The following is a 20950-nucleotide window of genomic DNA, read 5'->3' as shown; positions in this document are numbered from 1 at the left end:
TAGCTTCGCCAAGGCCCATCTGACTTGGCTTTGTTTCCCACCAAACAGAAGAATGGAAAAGTCACATCATATGGACGCTTATCTGAAGGCTAAGCTAAACATTAACAAAAAGAGAGGGGGAAATAATTGAAATAACATGGATGGTTCTGCCAGCTGTCGGACTCTGTACTTATGTCCTGACTGACCATGAGCTGAGAGCCGCAAATCTGCTCTTGCTGAAGCCGCAATCCAGTCTGCATCTCTTGGTATATGCATCCCGTGATTCTAGTCTTTTTTTTTTTTTGAAACGGAGTTTCGCTCTTGTTGTCCAGGCTGGAGTGCAATGGCACGATCTCGGCTCACCGCAACCTTTCCCTCCCAGGTTCAAGCGATTCTCCTGCCTCAGCCTCCTGAGTAGCTGGGATTACAGGCATGCGCCACCACGCCCGGCTAATTTTATATTTTTAGAAGAGATGTGGTTTCTCCATGTTGCTCAGGCTGGTCTCGAACTCCTAACCTCAGGTGATCTGCCTGCCTCGGCCTTCTAAAGTGCTGAGATTACAGGCATGAGCCACTGTGCCCAGCCCGATTCTAGTCTTTAAAGGAGGATTTCCTGGCTGGGTGCAGTGGTTTACGCCTGTAATCTCAGCACCTTGGGGGGCTGAGGCAGGCGGATCACTTGAGGTCAGGAATTTGAGACCAGACAGACCAACATGGTGAAACCCTGTCTCTACTAAAAAGCCAAAAATTAGCCGGGCATGGTGGTGCATACCTGTAATCCCAGCTACTTGGGAGGCTGAGGCAGGAGAATCGCTTGAGCCCAGGAGTTGGAGGTTGCAGTGAGCCAAGATCACACCACTGCACTCCAGCCTGGGCACCAGAGTGCGACCCCGTCACCTCCCAAAAAAATCAATAAATAAAATAAAGGAGGACTTCCTACTACACTATTTTTAGACACAAATCAACTATTATTTTTCATCTGTTGCCCAATCCCCAAAACAGGAATCTGATCCTACATTTGAAAAAACCTGGGCCCAGTGCAGTGCCTCATGCCTGTAATCCCAGCACTTTGGAGGCCACGGCAGGAAGCTCATTTGAGCCCAGGAAGTCAAGACCAGCCTGGGCAACATAGTGAGACCCGTCTCTACAAACAACGAAATTAGCTGGGTGTGGTAGCACATACATGTTGTCCCAGACATTTGGGAGGCTAAGGTGGGAGGATGGCTTGAATCTGGAGTTGGAGGCTGCAGTGAGCTGTGATCGAACCATTGCACTGCAGCCTGGGTGATACAGTAAGACCCTGTCTCAAAAACAGGAAAAAAAAAAAAAAAAGTAAAACAAAACCCTAGCTTTACAGAGAGATAGTATCCAAAGTGATTTATAACAATGGCCACAATTAATGTAGTATCTATACCATTAAGATGAAGGAGAAATTGGTCAATGAATAGTGACAAGTGTTCCAACAAGCTGCAGTGAGCCAGACCTTAATGAAGACAGAACACGCAAGATCTTTATGACTGTAACACATGAATTTGAGGGTTACAAACCTTAATGGCAAAATGCTCAGAAAAACGCTTTGTCTGCATACACATTGCCTCAACAGAGACAGCTTTCTGACTAGACGTAATTCAAAACCAGCTCATGTTGACCTAACCGTTTTAGGAACTGCTTCAGTCTCAAAGAAGTTGGAGCTGTTTATGAAGAGGCAGCAAAATTCCACTGTGGGCCCGGTGAGGTGCTCATGTCTGTAATCTCAGCACTTTGGGAGGCTGAGGCAGGCAGATCACTTGGGGTCAGGAGTTCGAGAACAGTCTGGGCAACATGGTGAAACCCATCTCTACTAAAAATACAAAAATTAGCTGGGCGTGGTAGTGCACGCCTGTAATCCTAGCTACTCAGGAGGCTGAGGCAGGAGAATCGCTTGAACCCGGGAGGTAGAGGTTGCCGTGAGCCGAGATCGCGCCACTGCACTCCAGGTGGGCGACGGAGCGAGGCTCGGTCTCAAAAAAAAATTCCACTGTGAACCACTAAACAAATTCATAGAAGAAAGGAACTACCTTCCAAACGTTTTCACGATGATAAGGGTCATCTTGGCTAAATAAACTTCTGCCTTACTAACTCACTTTGTAACACCCTCCCAAATGCTACTCCACGACTCCACTATACCCAGGAAATCCTTTCCCTGACCCCTCCAGGTGGAGAAACCACTCTCTCAACAAAAGATACTCACTGAAGTCCACAGCAGCTGAAATCTGCATCTCGTAGGCTGGCTGCTCTTACTAGAGTGAGTTATAGGCTTCTCAAGAGTTAAATTTGTTCCTAAATATATGTCAGTGGCACGTGGTATTGGGAATAGAGAATTTAATTAAATATTACTAAATGTCAATGAAATACAAATGCAAAAAGAAAGTTGCTCTTGTGCAAACTTAATGAATGACTTTTGAGACAATCGACAAAGGAGAGTCACAATCTTATTAGGCAAGGACCGAAGGGATCCTAGACATTGTCCGGGAAATCGCAAAAATTCAGGCTTCTGTAATCAGATTGCTTCTCCGGTGAGCTTTACGCTCTCCATGTATTTTTTTTTAAATCCAACATGAAAATTCTAGAGGAGGCTTTATTGGGTGCGGTCTGTGCAAGAGAGACGATGGGGAATGCCAATCGGAGAACCCAGATTGAAAGGAAAGGTTTTTTGGACCCACATCAAAAGACTGGCTGCTCGGAAAGTTTTCTCGCTAGCGACAAAGGCTTGGAGGCTGGAAAAAGCGTCGTGGTCGCCACCTACCGAGAAGCGGCGGGTGGGGGGAGGATGGCCGTCGTGGCCCGAATCCCCAGTGGGTGGTACTGGGTGGGGGGCCGGGCGGGAATCAAAAAACCACTCAATCTCGTGCTTTACATAAACATCTAAAAATCGTCGGCCTCGGGGTTGTAAAGTTTTGGAGTTTAACTTAGGTGAACAGTAATGTCTCTCCATTTTCAAAACCCACCGGCTAATGTAAGTTGAGAAGCAAAAAATAATGGTAGGGGGAGGAGTTTGAGTTAAATCGCATCGCGGTTGACAGAACAAAACAGGAGCTACGAGTCAGGATTTCTGCTCCCACTCCCTTGCAAGTTTCCTTCCAAATCCTGAGGGAGAGACAGAGGCGGAGGGTCTGGGGGAGGAATTAAAACACAAGGTCTCCTCCCCTCTCGCCTGTCTGAACTTGGGGGCAACGGTCTCTTTGGAGGCCAGCTTGGAAAACACTAGAGAGGAGTTCTTTGTGTCCCGGAGGGTGGTGCAGGGCGGAAGGACTCCCCTTTTGCAGAGCACGGAGGGCGACGGGCCGGCCCGGAGCTCCCCGGCTTTTGCAGTGTCCCTGCCTCGCAATTTGCAAGGAATGTGGGGTGCAAGAGCAAGTGTGGGACTTGGACGGCGGCTGGCGCGCGGTGGGGACGAGGCCGGAGCCACCACCCGTCCAGATTTCCGTTTCTGCACCCCGGCTCCCCTCCCCCACCCGGACGGCCGCGCAGGCCCCAGGTGCAGCCATGTTCTCGCTCCCACCACCCTCGCCTCCATTGACAGCCCTTGCTGGAGAGGGCCGGGCGCCGCGCTTGCCTCGTCCTAGGGTTCGAGGCTAGCCGGCGCGGTGCTTCCTGGGAGTTGTAGTCCACGGCCACCGTCACCGCGTTGACGGGGAACGCATCCGAAACTACAACTCCCGCTGGGCCGCGCTGCGGATGCGCACGCGCAACGCGCCTTCGAGGAACAAAAAAAAAAAAAAAAAAAAAAAAGAAAAAAAGAAAAAAAAAGGAGGAGGAGGAGGGTGAGAGAGAAGCTGGGAGAGCAGAGAAAAGGGGCCACCGGTCGCCCCCCCGCTTCCCCGCACGCGCTCTCCAGCCGCGGCCGCCCGCCTGCCGCGGTCACCCCGGCCTCTGCCTCTGTCCCCCAGTGATCGGATCAAGGCGCTGAGCGAGGCCCTGCCTGCGGGGCGGCCATGCGGCGGTGACAGGAGCGCGGCCGACACGCACGGGCCCCTCGCCCCCTCTCGCCTCCCGTCCGCTCGCCAGCTCCCCTCAGCCGAGGCTGCTCCGCGGCGGCCGCAGCCCGCGCGCGGCCCACACTCGCCTCCCCTCGGCACCCCCGGCCCCGGAGCTGCCTGGAGGCGGCCGCACTCGGGTGAGTCCCTCTCGCCTCATCCCCGCGCCCCCCGCCCCCGCCTCGGGGGCCATTGCCAGCGGGGGCCTTTATTGGAGACTTTGCCCCGCCGGGCCTGCAGGGACAGGGGCCTGGGAGCCGCGGCCCGCCGCGCGCGGTGTGGGGCCTTGGGGGGCGCCCGTGCCGCCTCCCGCTACCCCCACCCCCACCGCCTCGCCCGGTCTCGAGCCCCGCCGGCCTTGGCAGTGGCCGAAACGAGGTGATGGGGGTGGGGCGGCACGGACGCGGTCGCGGGGGACGACAGTGGCACGCGCGCGCCTCGGTGCGCGTGGGGGAGGGGCGCGCGCTCCGACCGGCGTGGGGTGGGGGGGGCGCCTCGCGCGTGCGATCCCGCGCGCGAGCGAGCGAGCGGCCCTGCGGGCTGCGCATGCCCCGCCGCGCTGATTGGCCGGCTAGGCGGTGCGGGGGCGCGCGCGGTGCCAGGTCCGAGCCGCCGTGGGGTCGCGCTCGCCTGGTGTATCTGGGGCTCCTGCGCCGGGGCAGCAGACGCGCGGGATTGGCCAACCGGCGCGGGGGCGGGGCATCGCGTTGCCTGGTAACTGCGGCGGGCGGGGGAGCGGGAGCGCTGTCCCCCGCCCCGCCCCACTCCCAGGTGGAGTCTGCAGTGGGCTTTGTCCCGGGCCGGCCCGGCGCGCCTGCCCCTCGGGGCCTGTTCTTTGGGGGAAATAAACACAATGACCGGAAGGAAAACTTTAGCCTTAGGCCATGAAAATTAAGCCGTCTGGGTTCGGCCAGCACCCAGACGACGGGAGTGCAGAGGAAGAAGGAAAATGAAATGGAAAAAGCTGTCTGCTTCCCGCTCCCTGACTTCTCCACTTTTTCTTAATCCAGCTTTTGCCTTTTCGTGTAGCGAATTTTGTCCTCCCTAGGTTATGGATTTGCGCTGATTTGCGGCTGGGGATGTTCACAGGTGGGGTGCTGTTGGAGTAGTGTCCACTCTTGCCGATGCGCAGCTCTTGCTGACTACTGACCTCCTTTTTAAAAAAAAAAAAATTATTTGTGGAGATGCGTTCTCACTATGTTGCCCAGGCTGGTCTTGAACTCCTAGGCTCAAGCGATCCTCCCACCTTGGCCTCCCAAAGTGCTGGGATTACAGGTGTGAGCCATCGCTTTCGGCTTAATTTTCTTTTTTTTAGAAACAGTCTCTCTATGTTGCCCTGGCTGAAGCGCAGAGTGGCACAATCATAGCACATTGCAGCCTCCAACACCTGGGCTCCAGCGATCCTCCTGCCTCAGCCTCCCCAGTGGCTGGGACTACAGGCGCATGCCATCATGCCCGGCTAATTTTTTTTTCTTTTTTGAGATGGGGTCTCACTCTGTGGCCCAGGCTTAAGTGCACTGGTGTGATCTCGGCCCACTGCACCCTCTGCCTCCCGGGTTCAAGCCATTCTCCTGCCTCAGCCTCCTGAGTAGCTGGGATTACAGGCGTGCGCCACCACGCCCGGCTAATTTTTGTATTTTTAGTAGAGATGGCGTTTCACCATGTTGGCCAGGCTGGTCTCCAACTCTTGAATCAAGCTCTAAGCAATCGGTCCGCCTCGGCCTGCCACCAAAGTGCTGGGATTATTACAGGCATGAGCCACCGCCCTGGGTCACGCCTGGCTAATTTTTAATTTTTCTTTAGAGATGGGGTCTTCTTGTGTTGCCTAGGCTGGTCGGGAACTCCTGGACTCTGGTGATCCTCCCGTTTAGGCCTCCCAAAGTGGTGGGAGTACAGGCTTGAGCCACCACGCTGGGCCTCATCTCTTTTAAATTCAACTTTGCCGCAGACAATGGCTTGATCAGCCAACAGTGCAGAGAAGTCTCCAGTCCTTCAGGGAACAAAAAGGGAAGTTAGTTTGCAAATGAGAACGTGCAGGTAGAGTGCCCTGTGGAGGCGGGGTCTTCTCCCCAGGCTGAGGCCTATGGTGTGGGTTGACCGATTTTATTTCCTGCTACAGGATTTTTCGGTGGCTGCTACCTTGGCTTTCGTTTCTCCTCCTTCTTGAGATCTTGGTCTTTTGGCTGGAATGACGTTTTTCAAGCTATGGAAATCTTTCTTGCTCATATGCAGCCACTTCCTTAAGGTCTTCTCTCTCTTTTTTTTTTTTTTTTGTTGTTGTTGTTGAGAGAGTTTCGTTCTGTCCCCCCAGGCTGGAGTGCAGTGGCGCGATCTTCGCTCACTGCAACCTCCACCTCCCGGGTTCAAGCGATTTTCCTGCCTCAGTCTCCCCCGAGTAGCTGGGATTACAGACGCCTGCCCCCAAGCCCGGTAATATTTGTATTTTTAATAGAGACGGTGTTTCGCCATGTTTGTCAGGCTGGTCTTGAACTCCTGACTTCAGGTGATCCGCCTGTCTCGGTCTCCGAAAGTGCTGGGATTACAGGCGTGAGCCACCGTGGCTCCCGGCCTGGGGTCGTCTCTTACATTGCATGGTCAGAGTTTGTTCCTTCTTAGTCTCCCAATCAACTTGTGTGCCCTTCCTCGCAGGGCACCTTTATTTTCTCTCTTTTTTTTCCTTTTGCTTTTTCTTTTTTCTTTTCTTTTTTTTTTTTGGAAGCGAAGTTTCGCTCTCGTTGCCCAGGCTGGAGTGCAGTGGCGCGATCTCGGCTCACTGCAACCTCCGCCTCCCGGGTTCAAGCCATTCTCCTGCTTCAGACTCCTGAGTAGCTGGGATTACAGGAGCGCTCCAACACGCCCGGCTAAGGGCACTTTTATTTTCCTCTGCATCTGGCCAGTCACTGGGTGTTGAGCTCGTAGGGGCAGGGACAAGAAGCCTTTTCCTCCTTTGTCTTTCTCCCTCCACTTCCCCCTCCACTTCCCCCTCCAGTTTGGCATCGTCCTAGTGCCTTGCCGGTGGTAGCAATGCTGCTTACATCTGAGTGTCTTCCGTGCCCCCCCCCCCCCCCCCATGGCTCTTGAGCGCTTTGGATGTACAGTATTTTTCTTATTTAATCTTTGTGACGAGTCTGTAATTCTATTCTATAGAGCGGAACAAGTCTAGAGAAGTTGGAGAGTTCTGTACTCTTGCTTACCTAGCACATGAACCTGGCCAGCGTGACTCAACCCCTAAGCCGAGGTTCTGAAACCACCGCGCCTGGGCGTCCCCGGGAGAAGCTGGCATGTGCGGACTCTGCTTGCTGGGCCCTACCTCCCAGGCTGATTCTGCAGGTCTGGGGATTTGCCCGACAATTTGCATTTCGATTAGCTCCCCAGGTGGTGTTGATGGTGGCTGCTCCCCGGATAGCCCTTTGAGAACCATTCACAGTGGTGCAAAATGAAGGGAGAGAAATTTATTGGAGATATTTGCTTTTCCTTACTTTAAAATTAGATCTTGGCCGGGTGCGGTGGCTCACACCTGTAATCCCAGCACTTTGGGAGGCTGAGGGAGGTGGAACACCTGAAGTTAGGAGTTGGAGACCAGCCTGGCCAACATGGCGAAACCCCGTCTGTACTAAAAATACAAAAATTAGCCGGGTGTGGTGGCGTGCGTACGTAGTTTCAGCTACTTGGGGAGGCTGAGGCAGGGGAATCTCTTGAACCCAGGAGGCGGAGGTTGCAGTGAGATGAGATCTCACCACTGCACTCCAGCCTGCGCGACAGAGCGAGACTGTCTCAAAAAAAATAAAAATAAAATAAAATTAGATGTTAAAGAATGAAAAATAATTCGGACGACTGACTGTAGATTGCTCAGAAAACTGGCTGAGTTGAGAATTCCTGTTAGCCATGATTAGAAAAGTTGAAAGTTTCATAAGTCTCCAGTTTAAAAAGGGGCCATGGATTTAAGTGTGGAATAAAATGGGAAATCTATGGAAGTTTGGCTTTTTTCCACTCTTATTTATTAATTTAATCGCAGCATGGGCATTTGTTACATTATCTTCTTCAGATGCCCAAAGTCTGCCACACCACCACACAGAAGGTTTGAGTGATAGGACCACAGCTTGTAGTTTTGGCCCTTGGAGGTACGGGGGTTGGGGAGCATTGTGTGCTGAGGCTCCTCTGCCACATGTCTCTCCAACGATTCAGCTTACTCAAATATGACTACAGAGACTGACATTAAAATGTAGGCTTTGGGGGTTCTTTTTGCGGGATGGGGTTGGGGGCAATTCCTGCTGAGAAAGATTTTTAGGTTTTTTCTTTCTTTTTTTTTTTTTTGATGGAGTTTCACTCTGTCGCCCAGGCTGGAGTGCAATGGCACAATCTGCTCACTGCAACCTCCGCCCCCCGCCAGGTTCAAGTGATTCTCCTGCCTCAGCCTCCGGAGTAGCTGGGATCATAGGCATGCGCCACCATGCCTGGCTAACTTTGTATTTTTAGTAGAGACGGGGTTTCTGCATGTTGGTCAGGCTGGTCTCGAACTCCTGACCTCAGGTGATCCGCCTGCCTTGGCCTCCTAAAGTGCTGGGATTACAGGCGTGAGCCACTGCACCTGGCCCTTTTTTTTTTTTTTTGGTTACACAATCTTGCTCTATCGCCCAGGCTGGAGTGTAGGTGTGCCATCTTGGCTCACTGCAACCTCCGCCTCCTGGGTTCAAGTGATTCTCCTGACTGAGCCTCCTGGGTAGCTGGGATTACCAGCACGCACCACCACGCCTGGCTAATTTTTTGTATTTTTAGTAGACACCGGGTTTCATCATGCTGGCCAGGCTGGTCTCCAACTCCTGACCTTGTGATCTGCCCTCCTAGGCCTCCCAAAGTGTTGGGGTTACAGGCATGAGCCACCATGCCCGGTGATTTTTAGGTTTTTAAAATTATAATGGATTTCTTTCTAGGGAAAATAACCGCAGATAGGTGGGAGGAATGGTTTTAGTTTACAGTTGATGACCCCCCTCCTTTCCCCCACCTACACCCTTAGGCGAGTTGTACACACTCCTCGGGGGATCCCAACTTCCATGGCCACTGTCCTGCTATGTTCTAGCATTCTCAATGACCCATAGGTGGACAGGTTGTTATTATCTAAAGGAGCTGAACACTGAACAATTACTAAACACTTAACCTTTTCTGTTATTACTGGTTATCAGCTATTTGCATTGCATTTCACCTAATTCATTTCTACTATTGTTTCATTCTTTGTTGATGACATGAATGTTTTATATAAACATGAGTTTTTGCAATATGCTTCATAACTGGGGTAGTATAATTAACACGAGATTGTCTTACCACTGGCTTAAATAGATGGATGTCAAATCATTTTTATGTCAGTCTAAGGGAAAGTATTTATTTGCTTATTTTTTTGAGACGGAGTCTCGCTCTGTGGCCCAGGCTGGAGTGCGGTGGCGCCATCTCAGCTCTCTGCAACCTCCGATTCCCAGGCTCAAGCGATTCTTGTGCCTCAGCCTCACGAGTAGCTGGGATTACAGGCATGTCCCACCATGCCCAGCTAATTTTTTTGTATTTTTCATAGAGATGGGGTTTCACCATGTTGGCCAGGCTGATCTCCAACCAGTGATCCACCCGCCACGGCCTCCCAAAGTGCTGAGATTACAGGCATGAGTCACTGCGCCTAGTTCATTTATTGAGTGAAGGTTAGTCATTGTTAATAACTGAAAGAAAGTAGAAAATACACCTAATCAGTTGCTTATTCTAATTGTAGAGTTGAGATACCTGGGAATCAGTAGGCTTAAACTGGCAGCATAGCTCTGTGAAGACTCATACGTAGTTAACTAAAGTGTATCGGGGCTACCTACCTGGGGTAGTGAAACGCCTTAGTGTCTTAGAGGATGTGTGTTTTTTTATTGTATTTTATTTTATTATTATTTATTTTTGAGACAGAGTCTCGCTTTTGTCACCCAGGCTGGAGTGCAGTGGTGCGATCTCGGCTCACTGCAACCTTCGCCTCCTGGGTTCAAGTGATTCTCCTGCCTCAGTCTCCTAAGTAGCTGGGACTACAGGCACCCGCCACCATGCCCGGCTGATTTTTGTATTTTTAGTAGAGACGGGGTTTCACCATGTTGGCCAGGTTGGTCTCAAACTCCTGACCTCAGGTGATCTGCCCGTCTGGGCCTCCCAAAGTGCTGAGATTACAGGCGTGAGCCTCCACGCCCAGCCAAGGATGTGTGTATCCTGTAAAAATTGTGTGGATACGTCATCGGAAGAGGTGAAGGTATTGTCTTGATAATTCTTCATTCTCCATTCTTCCCCTGTAGTCCTTTACTGTTGTTCTTTTGTTCTGGAACTCTCCCTGCCGTCTTCCTGTTTGTTTTTTCCTCTTTCTTTTTTTTCCTTTGTAAAATTCTTGTTTTGGTATTCCATGCCTGTTTCTGGCAGTACTCATTTGCTTTTTACCACTTTGGCCTACTGAGAAAGTAAGAGAAAGTTCAATATAGTCAGGAACTGTCAGAGTTGTTGGAGGATTGACTCATTCTCCTTTGGTTGTAACTTGATTAAAAACTCTATAGGTTTTTTTTTTTTTTTTTTTTTTTAAGGAGTCTCCCTCTGTTGCACAGGCTAAAGTGCAGTGGCACGATCTCAGCTCACTGCAAGCTCCACCTCCCAGGTTGAAGCAATTCTCCTGCCTCAGTCTCCTGAGTAGCTGGGATTAAAGGTGTGTGCCACCACGCCCGACTAATTTTTGTATTTTTAGTAGATACGGGGTTTCACCATGTTGGCCAGGCTGGTCTCAAACTGCTGACCTCAAATGATCCACCTGCCTCAGCCTCCCAAAGTGCTGGGATTACAGGCATGAGCCACCATGCCCGGCCAACACTCTATATAGGATTTTTAAAGAACTAGTTACTTAAAAAATATATCATGAGAGGGAAGACAAGTTTATAAATTGAGAGAGGGTTTATAGCTTATGGCTAGCGACACAAGTTTGAAGTCTGACTGCCTGGATTCCAATCCTGGCCCTTGCCATTTCCTGCCTGTGTGACCTTGGGCATTTCACTTCATCTTTGTGTGTTTCCCTATTTTTTTTTTTTTTTTTTTTTTTGACGAAGTTTCGCTCTTGTTGCCCAGGCTGGAGTGTAGTGGCGCGTTTGGCTCACCGCAACCTCCGCCTCCCGGGTTCAAGCGATTTTCCTGCCTCAGCGTCCCGAGTAGCTGGGATTACAGGCATGTGCCACCACGCCTGGCTAATTTTGTATTTTTAGTAGAGACAGGGTTTCTCCGTTTTGGTCAGGCTGGTCTTGAACTCCTGACCTCAGGTGATCTGCCCGCCTCGGCTTCCCAAAGTGCTGGGATTACAGGCGTGAGCCAACAGCGCCCGGCCTATTTTTTATTTTTATTTTTATTTTTTGAGACTGTCTTGCTCTGTTACCCAGGCTGGAATGCAGTGGCATGATCTCGGCTCACTACAACCCCTGCCTCTCGGGTTTGAGTGATTCTCGTGCCTCAGCCTCCCGAGTAGCTGGAATTATAGGCGTGCGCCACCACACCTGGCTAATTTTTGTATTTTTAGCAGAGACAGGGTTTCACCATGTTGGCCAGGATGGTCTCCAACTCCTAACCTCAGATGATCCACCCACTCAGCCTCTCAAAGGCTGGGATTACAGGCCTGAGCCACCGCACCTGGCCCCTATTTTTAAAAATGGAGTTGATGATAATAGAACATGTTTCGCTTCTAAGAGCTGTTGCGAGGATAGAGTTTAAGTGCTTAGGTTGCTGTCTGGCATGTAGTAGACACTCAAGAAATATTAGTCATAAAAATACTATTATAAAGACTTCTGGGAAATTGAGGAAGTGAAAATTTTACTAGTAATATTGACTACGATGTTAATCTCCAAGAACTCTGGAGAATATGAATTGCAAGGGCAAGGACTTGTTCCTCTGTGGGATTTTCCCTTGTGACTGTTACAATGTTTTTATGTTTTGTTTTGAGATGGAGTCTCCCTCTGTCACCCAGGCTGGAGTGCAGTGGCGGGATCCCAGCTCATTGCAACCTCCACCTCTGCCTCCCAGGTTCAAGCGATTCTCCTGTCTTAGCCTCCCAAGTAGCTGGGACTGCAGGCGTGCGCCACCATGCCCAGCTAATTTTTGTATTTTTTAGTAGAGAAGGGGTTTTACTATATGTTGGCCAGGCTGGTCTGGAACCCCTGACCTCAGGTGATCTGCCCGCCTCAGCCTCCCAAAGTGCTGGGATTACAGACGTGATCCACTGCGCCTGGCCAGAGCTTGACAGTTTGATTGATGAAACCTGAGAATGTATGCTTTATATATTGTTCATTATAATTTGTTATATCTAGATATTTAGCTCTTACTGTTGACTATAACACATACATGACATGAGTAGAATTTTATCTAGATTGAATTTTCAGACCGTAATTGGTTTCAAGAAAATAAATAAGGTATTGGAAGTGAACTAAAGTTAGTAACTGGCTTTGGCATTAGACTTTAATGCACTTAAATTACATGATCTCATCTGTGAGATAATTTGACAGAGGAGGACGATGGCATGTATTATGTCCATATGAGGAAAGGGCAGAGAAATAGACCCTGCAAGATTCATTAGTGTCACTCCTTCCTCCTGTTCATTTTCTTTTTTCATTTTTCCCCATGGTAAGCATTAAAAAATATATTTTTTGGCTGGGTGTGGTGGCTCACTCCTGTACTCCCGGCACTTTGGGAGGCCATGAATCACTTGAGGTCAGGAGTTTGAGACCAGCCTGGCCAACATGGTGAAACCCCGTCTCTACTAAAAATATAAAAAATTGGCTGGGCGCGGTGGCTCACGCCTGTAATCCCAGTACTTTGGGAGGCCAAGGTGGGTGGATCACGAGGTCAGGAGATCGAGACCATCATGGCTAACATGGTGAAACTCTGTCTCTACTAAAAATACAAAAAAAAAAAAAAAAATTAGCCGGGCGTGGTGGCGGGCGCCTGTAGTCCCAGCTACTCAGGAGGCTGAGGCAGGAGAATGGCGTGAACCCAGGAGGTGGAGCTTACAGTGAGCTGAGATCACGCCACTGCACTCCAGCCTGGGTGACAGTGCGAGACTCCGTCTCAAAAAACAAAAACAAATTAGCCAGGCGTGGTGGTGCGCACCTATAATCCCAGACACTCGGGAGGCTGAGGCAGGAGAATCACTTGAACCCTGGAGGTGGAGGTTGCAGTGAGCCAAGATCACGCCATTCCACTCCAGCCTGGGCCATAGAACAAGACTGTGTCTCAAGGAAAACAAACAAACAAAAAAACACGTCTCTACTGAAAACACAGAAATTAGCTGGGAGTGGTGACAGGTGCCTGTAATCCCAGCTGCTTGGGTGGCTGAGGCACGAGAATCACTTGAACCTGGGAGGCAGAGGTTGCAGTGTACCGAGATCTTGCCGCTGCTCTCCAGCCTGGGCGACAGAGCAAGACACCATCTCAAAAAAAAGAAAATCTTGTCAGATGAATTTGTTCCTTTATGAAGAATAAATTTGTGTCTGCCATTTACACCGTGAATGCCTTTCTTTGGAGTGGTTCCTTATAGTGTTTTTTGTTGTTGTTGTCATTGTTGTTGTTACATTGTGGTAACATATACTTAACACAAAAATTACCATTTTAACCTTTTTTTGTCGGGGGAGGGACGGGATGTCACTTTGTTGCCCAGGCTGGAGTGCAGTGGTATGCTTTTGGCTCACTGTAACCTCGGTGTCCTAGGGTCAAGACATCCTCCCACCTCAGTCTCCCAAGTAGCTGGGACTACAGGTGCATGCCACAACGTCTGGCTCGATTTTTTATTTTTTGTAGAGATGGGGGGGATCTCACTATGTTGCCCAGGCTGGTCTCGAACTCCTGAGCTCAAACAATCTGCCTGCATCTGCCTCCCAAAGTGCTGGGATTAGAGACATGAGCCACCACACCCAGCCTGATTTTACAAAAAAAAAATTTGGTTGTTTTTTTTTGAGACAGAGTCTTGCTTTTTCGCCAGGCTGGAGTGCAGGGGCACGATCTCGGCTCATGGCAACCTCCATCTCCCGGGTTCAAGTGATTCTCCTGCCTCAGCCAGTCGAGTAGCTGGGACTACAGGTGTGCACTACCACGCCCGGCTAATTTTTGTATTTTTAGTAGAGATGGGGTTTCACCATGTAGACCAGGATGGTCTCAATCTCTTGACCTCATGATCCACCTGTCTTGGCCTCCCAAAGTGCTGGGATTACAGGCGTGAGCCTCTGCGCCCAGTCTTAACCATTTTTAAGTGTATGTATAGTTCAGTGGTCCAGAACTTTTTTTTTTTTTTTTTTGAGACAGGGTCTTGCTCTGTTGCCCAGGCTGGAATGCAGGATATTATCAAGTTCATCTGTGTGTTAGAATCTCCTTCCTATTTAATCCTTTTTGTGGTTTTTGGAGTTTTTGTTTTGTAGCATGGCAAAGCACATTGTGTGTGTGTGTCTGTGCGTGTGTGTAAGAAGAATATATAATTATATTATGGTGTACTTGGAAAAGTGGAGCATGATGAAGAGTTTGGTCCATAATATAACTGGTTATGTAGAACCCTGTTCAGCAGACCTAGCCTAGGAAGTTTTCTGATTGTATAGGTTCTATGCTTTTGAGAATTCCTGCTTGTGTTTTGATCTCATTTCCATACACAGTCCTTAGAGATCATAGTTACTTATTTATTTATTTATTTATTTAATTTATTTATTTATTGAGATGGAGTCTCACTCTGTCACCCAGGCTGGAGTGCAGTGGCGTGATCTTGGCTCACTGCAACCTCCACTTCCTGGGTTCAAGCAATTCTCCTGCCTCAGCCCCCTGAGTAGCTGGGATTACAGGTGCTGGACACCACACCTGGCTAATTATTGTATTTTTAGAAAAGATGGGGTTTCACCATGTTGGCCAGGCAGTCTTGAACTCCTGACCTCATGATCCACCTGCTTTGGCCTCCCAAAGTGCTGAGATTACATATGTGAGCCACCGTGCCTGGCTGAGAAGGGATTCTTTAAATTTTTAAAAATACATTAATTTATTTTTATAGAGACAGGATCTCGCTGTGTTGCCCAGGCTGGTCACAAACTCCTGGGCTCAAGCGATCCTCCCACCCCAGTCTCCCAAAGTGCTGGGACTCAGGTGTAAGCCACCACACCCGGCCCAAAAGAAGGGATCTTTTATCACGTCGGGAACAGTGACTATTTATTCATTTATTCAACATACTGACTGGCTCATCCTATGAGGCCTCAGAACACAGCATGTTTCTTGGAAAATACTGGCATGGGCAAATGACATTGTTGAGAGCTTCAGGATAAAGAATCTTTTAGTTTAGTTTGTATATCCAGACTAGTTTACTTTTTTTTTTTTTTGGGAGACAGTCTCGGTCTGTCTCCCAGGCTAGAGTGCAGTGGCACAATCTCAGCTCAGTGCAACCTCCACTTCCTGGGTTCAAGTGATTCTGGTGCCTCAGCCTCCTGAGTAGGTGGGATTACAGGCGTGCACCACAATGCCTGGCTAATCTTTGTGTTTTTTGGTAGAGAACGAGGGTTCATCATGTTGGCCAGGCTGGTCTCGAACTCCTGACGTCAAGTGATCCGCCCGCCTCGGCCTCCCAAAGTGTTGGGATTAGATGCGTGAACCATCGCGCCCAGCTGGAAGGTGACTACTTTTTTCTTTTTTTTTTTTTTTTTTTTTTTTTGAGACAGAGTCTCCCTCTGTTGCCCAGCCTGGAGTGTAGTGGCACGATCTCGGCTCACTGAAACCTCCGCCTCCTGTTCAAGCTCTTCTCGTGCCTCAGCTTCTCGAGTAGCTGGGACTTCTTAAGTAGCTGAGTATATGTGCACGCCACCACGCCCAGCAATTTTTGTATTATTAGTAGAGACGGGGTTTCACCGTATTGGCCAGGCTGGTCTCGAATTCCTGACTTTGTGATCCACTCACCTCGGCCTCCCAAAGTGCGGGGATTACAGGTGTGAGCCACCGTGTCCGGCCAAGGTGACTTTTTAAAGTTAAATTTTAAAACGATCTTTGAGGAGTAAATTTGACATAAGCAGGTGTTCATGCACAGATGCCTTAAAAGGTACACATACTTCATTTCAAAGCAGTTATTTATTTTGACACTTGTCTCATTAATTTTCCTGCTGTCTCAGAAAATAGGTTATTTTATTTAGCAGTGCTAATTAATGCAGTTTGTTGGGAAATAAGCTATTTTCAATTTACCAGGCTTGGATTTGGTGAGTTTTTATGTAAATTAATAGATATATGTACATATATTTTTGAAGTAACTATTTTAGTGAAGTTTAAATTATAAATGCTTGCTCAATTCACTGAATGCTTTTGTGATATACTTTATTAAGAATTGACATGCATTCTGATAACTTTGTAAGGTAAATATGCAGACTGTTGTCATTTTCCAGACTAGTAAATTTGGGATTAAAGAATCCCAGGGTCACCTGTAAGATTGGAGACAGGACTTGAATTCAGAACTTTTGCCTGATTGCAAAGCTCACCTTCCTAATAGCTTTGCTCTGTTGCCTGCCTTCTGTGAACTGTGCTTTTAAAAAAGTAAAGATGGCCAGGTGCGGGTGGCTCACACCTGTAATCCCAGCACTTTGGGAGGCCGAGGTGGGTGGATCATCTGAGGTCAGGAGTTTGAGACCATCCTGGCCAACATGGTAAAACCCTGTCTCTACTAAAAATACAAAAAGTTAGCCGGGTGTGGTGGCATCTACCTGTAGTCCCAGCTACTCGAGGCAGGAGAATTGCTTGAACCTGGGAGACAGAGGTTGCAGTGAGCTGAGACTACACCACTGCATTCTAGCCTGGATGACAGAGTGAGACTCTTTCTCAAAAAAAAAAAAAAAAGAAAAGAAAAGAAAAAAAACACCTCAAGGACAAAGTAAAGATGGACCTTTAGATAATAGCTACTTGATTTTCATTTTCTCTTCCAAATGGTTTTTCCAAGTCCAACTGAGTTTTAAATTTGGAGTCATGTCAAGGGGACACATTCTTTGTGTATTGGCAGAGTAAGCTGCTGCTGTTTAAAAATCTGGACAATCAATTTAAAAGTATAATTAACACAGGGGCAAAAATGGTGTCTTAAACTGTGGTGCAAGGAAAATAGGTCTTTCTGAATAGCTGGTAAGATTTTTCCTTGTTTGTTTTTTAAGGATGTTGTTTTGGCTACTGTGAAACTCAGAACTCAGAGCTGAACTTGTGATCCACTGATGGGCAGATCCCCTTTTTTTTTTTTGAGAAAGAGTCTCACTCTTTTGCCCAGGGTGGAGTGCAGTGGCGTGATCTCAGCTCACTGCAACCTCCGCCTCATGGGTTCAAACGATTCTCCTGCCTCAGCCTCCCAAGTAGCTGAGATTACAGGCGTGTACCACCACACCCGGCTAATTTTTGTATTTTTGGTAGAGACAGAATTTCACCATGATGTCCAGGCTGGTCTTGAACTCCTGACCTCAGGTGATCTGCCCACCCTGGCCTGCCAAAGTGCTGGGATTATAGGCATGAGCCACTGCACCTGGCTAAATCCTTTCTTTATTATTTTGTCATTCTTTCCTTTACCTGGCTTTTTAAAAAAGTTAAATTTAGCTACTAGCTGTCTGAAGTGGTTTTTTTTTTCTTTAATGGGGTCACCATACTATAAAGCTTTAAGTAGGAATACAACACAGTTGTAAATCATTTCAAATCTTAACCCTTCAAATTTATTTTATTTTTTTCTTGAGGGATATTTGTTATTTACTGAGGTAAGTGCCAGCTTTATTTCAGCAGATAGAAATTAACAATTTAGTATCTTAAAATGTCTGCATACTCCCCTAGAAAAATTTCACAGCCGGCTGGCCATGGTGTCTCACGCCTGTAATCTCAGTACTTTGAAAGGCCACAGTGGGAGGACTGCTTGAGCACAGGAGTTTGACACCAGCCTGGGCAACATAGTGAGACCCTGTCTCTACCAAAAAATCAAAAAAATTAGCCAGGTGTGGTGGTGCATTCCTGTAGTCTCAGCTACTACGAAGGATGAGGTGGGAGGATTGCTTGAGCCCAAGAGGTTGAGGCTACAATGAGCCATGGCCCTGCCACTGCATTCCAGCCTGCGTGACAGGGCAAGACCCTGTCTCAAAAAAAAAAAAAAAAAAAAATTCAAACTCTTGATTTAAAAATCAATCCTGATCAAAGATTTGGCTTAGGGATTTCTTATTTTATTTGGAAGTACTTGCCATATATATATATATATATATATATATAAAACATATATATATATAAAACATATATATAACATATATAACATATATAACATATATAACATATATAACATAACATATATATAACATATATAACATATATATAACATATATAACATATATAACATAACATATATAACATATATATAACATATATATTATATATATAACATATATATAACATATATATTATATATAACATATATATAACATATATATGTTAAAAGTTAAAGTCAAATGAACTAAAATGGGTTCTTTGGCTCTATTTCTTGTCTGCTGAAGTGTTATGTTAATATACATTGATATAAATTGTGATAGTTTATATCCTGCTATTAAATATTTGTAAAACAGAACCTCTGGCCGGGCACGATGGCTCACGCCTGTAATCCCAGCACTTTGGGAGGCTGAGGCGCTCAGATATTGCCTGGGCTCAGGAGTTTGAGACCAGCCTGGGCAACATGGTGAAACCCCTCTCTACTAAAATTACAAAAATTAGCTAGGAGTGATGGTGCACCCCTGTAATCCCAGCTACTCGGGAGCTGAGGCAGGAGAATCACTTGGACCCGGAAGGCAGAGTTTGCAGTGAGCCAGGATCGCGCCACTGTACTCCGGCCTGGGCAACAGAGTGAGACTCTGTCTCAAAAAAAAAAAAAAAAACACAGAGCCTCTGAATTGCTGACCTAATTTATTTTCCTTGGGAAAATACCTAGTAAGCCTATGGAGATAAACTCTTAGAATTGAAGTATTGTTCATTACAAGCAAGGCATACAGAAGTCCTGCCTATTCCAGGTCTAGTGTAGTCTCTGGTGAATTTATCTTTTCTAAGATATGTACAGTAAACAGGAAGCTCTCTGTTGGAGGATATGTCAGAGCTGGATATTGGACTAGAATACTGAAGACAATATCAACAACAGTAACTGACATTTTTTGAGACTTTATGAGTTTACTGGGTTTTTTTTTTCTTTTGAGACAGAGTCTCATTCTGTTGCCCAGGCTGGAGTGCAGTGGCACAACCTTGGCTCACTGCAACCTCTGCCTCCTGGGTTCAAGCGATTCTCCTGCCCCAGCCTCCCTAGTAGCTGGGACTACAGGCGTGTGCCACCATGCCCGGCTAATTTTTTGTATTTTTAGTAAAGATGGAGTATCACCATGTTAGCCAGGATGGTCTCTATTTCCTGACCTCGTGATCTGCCCGCCTTGGCCTCCCAAAGTTCTGGGATTACAGGCCTGAGCCACTGCCCCCAGCGGAGTTTACTGTTTTAAGTGCTACCTGCATTAACATATTTAATCCTCATAGCAATCCTGAGATGTGAGGTAGGCACTATTATGATCCCATTTTAAAGTTGAGAAAAATGAGGCTAACTAATCTGAAAAATACAGTAAGGGACAGTGTTAATATAAAACTAGGCAGCCAGATAACTCCTGCTCTTAACTGCTATGTGGTTTTTGGATTTGTTTGTTTGTTTGTTTTTGTTTTGTCTGAGATGGAGTTTCGCTCTTGTTGCCCAGGCTGGAGTGCAATGGCGTGATCTGACCTCAGCTCACTGCAACCTCTGCCCCTCAGGTTCAAGCAATTCTCCTGTCTCAGCCTCCCGAGTAGCTGGGATTACAGGCATGCGCAGCCATGCCTGGCTAATTTTGTATTTTTAGTAGAGACAAGGTTTCTCTGTGTTAGTCAGGCTGGTCTCGAACTCCCGACCTCAGGTGATCGGCTCGCCTGGCCCTCCCAAAGTGTTGAGATTACAGGCATGAGCCACCACGCCCGGCCCCTTCTTTTTTTTTTTTTGAGACCAGTCTTGCTCTGTTGCCAATCTAAAGTGCAGTGGTGTGATCTCAGCTCACTGCAACCTCCACCTCCCAGGTTCAAGCGATTCTCCTGCCTCAGCCTCCCAAGTAACTAGGATTACAGGCACCCACCACTACACCCAGCTAATTTTTGTATTTTTAGTAGAGACGGGGTTTCACCATGTTGGCCAGGATAGTCTCGATCTTTTGATCTTTTGATCTCGTGATCTGCCCACCTCGGCCTTCCAAAGTGCTGGGATTACAAGCGTGAGCCACCACGCCTGGCCTAAAAACTATCTTTAAAAGAAGAAAAATAGCTACGAAACTTAAAAAGCAGGTAAAATGTACAACTAATATAAACCAGCTAGTGATCTATGACTTTTTTGGGTTTTTTTTTTACAGGGTCTTGCTCTGTCTCCCAAGCTGGAGTGCAGTGGTGTGGTCATAGCTCACTGCAGCGTCGAACTCCTAGGCTCAAGTGATCCTCTTGCCTCAGGCTCCTGAGTAGCTGGGACAACAGACGTGTACCACCACACCTGGATACTTTTTAAATTTTTGGTAGAGAAGGGATCTCACTCTGTTGCCCAAGCTGGCGTCAAACTGTTGGTCTTAAGCAGCCCTTCACGTCAGCCTCCCAAAGTGTTGGGATTTCAGGGGTGAGCCACGGCACCCAGCCTGAGTCACTTTTAAACTTAGAAAATAGTTGCAGGAACAGCAAATAAACAAAACTTGCTCACATATCTTTCACGCAGAGACTTGCATTCAAGTTCTGCCCATCGTTTTGGTGACGGATGTCCTTTATTGCAAGACTGTAATCCAGGATCACATTTCCACCCAGTTTCCTTGCCTCTCTAATATACTTTTTTGAGATGGAGTTTCGCTCTTGTTGCCCAGGCTGGAGTGCAATCGTGC

At 47.7% G+C, this 20950-nt stretch overlaps 1 protein-coding gene across 12 annotated transcripts in view; it reads left to right on the top strand.

The window, feature by feature from the left end:
• The first annotated feature begins 4001 nt into the window (after positions 1-4001).
• Positions 4002-20950, top strand: part of GTF2I (general transcription factor IIi) — a 104259-nt gene continuing 87310 nt past the window's right edge. For 7 of the 12 annotated variants that reach the window (XM_024249943.3, XM_063725681.1, XM_063725673.1 and 4 more), the window contains exon 1: positions 4002-4135. Coding sequence is in view for 3 of the 12 variants with exons in the window: in XM_063725676.1 (XP_063581746.1) it covers positions 7277-7325 (49 nt within the window). In the remaining 9 variants the exon portion in view is untranslated. Of the gene's footprint in view, positions 4136-7147; positions 7326-15546; positions 15663-20950 lie in introns of those variants that run through there. The other 5 variants (XM_063725676.1, XM_063725678.1, XM_063725672.1 and 2 more) reach the window with 2 other exon arrangements.

Source organism: Pongo abelii, chromosome 6, assembly GCF_028885655.2.
Source record: "Pongo abelii isolate AG06213 chromosome 6, NHGRI_mPonAbe1-v2.0_pri, whole genome shotgun sequence".
NCBI lineage: Eukaryota > Metazoa > Chordata > Mammalia > Primates > Hominidae > Pongo > Pongo abelii.
The sequence above is the reverse complement of the archived record's forward strand: the minus strand, read 5'-3'. Positions and strand labels throughout refer to the sequence as shown.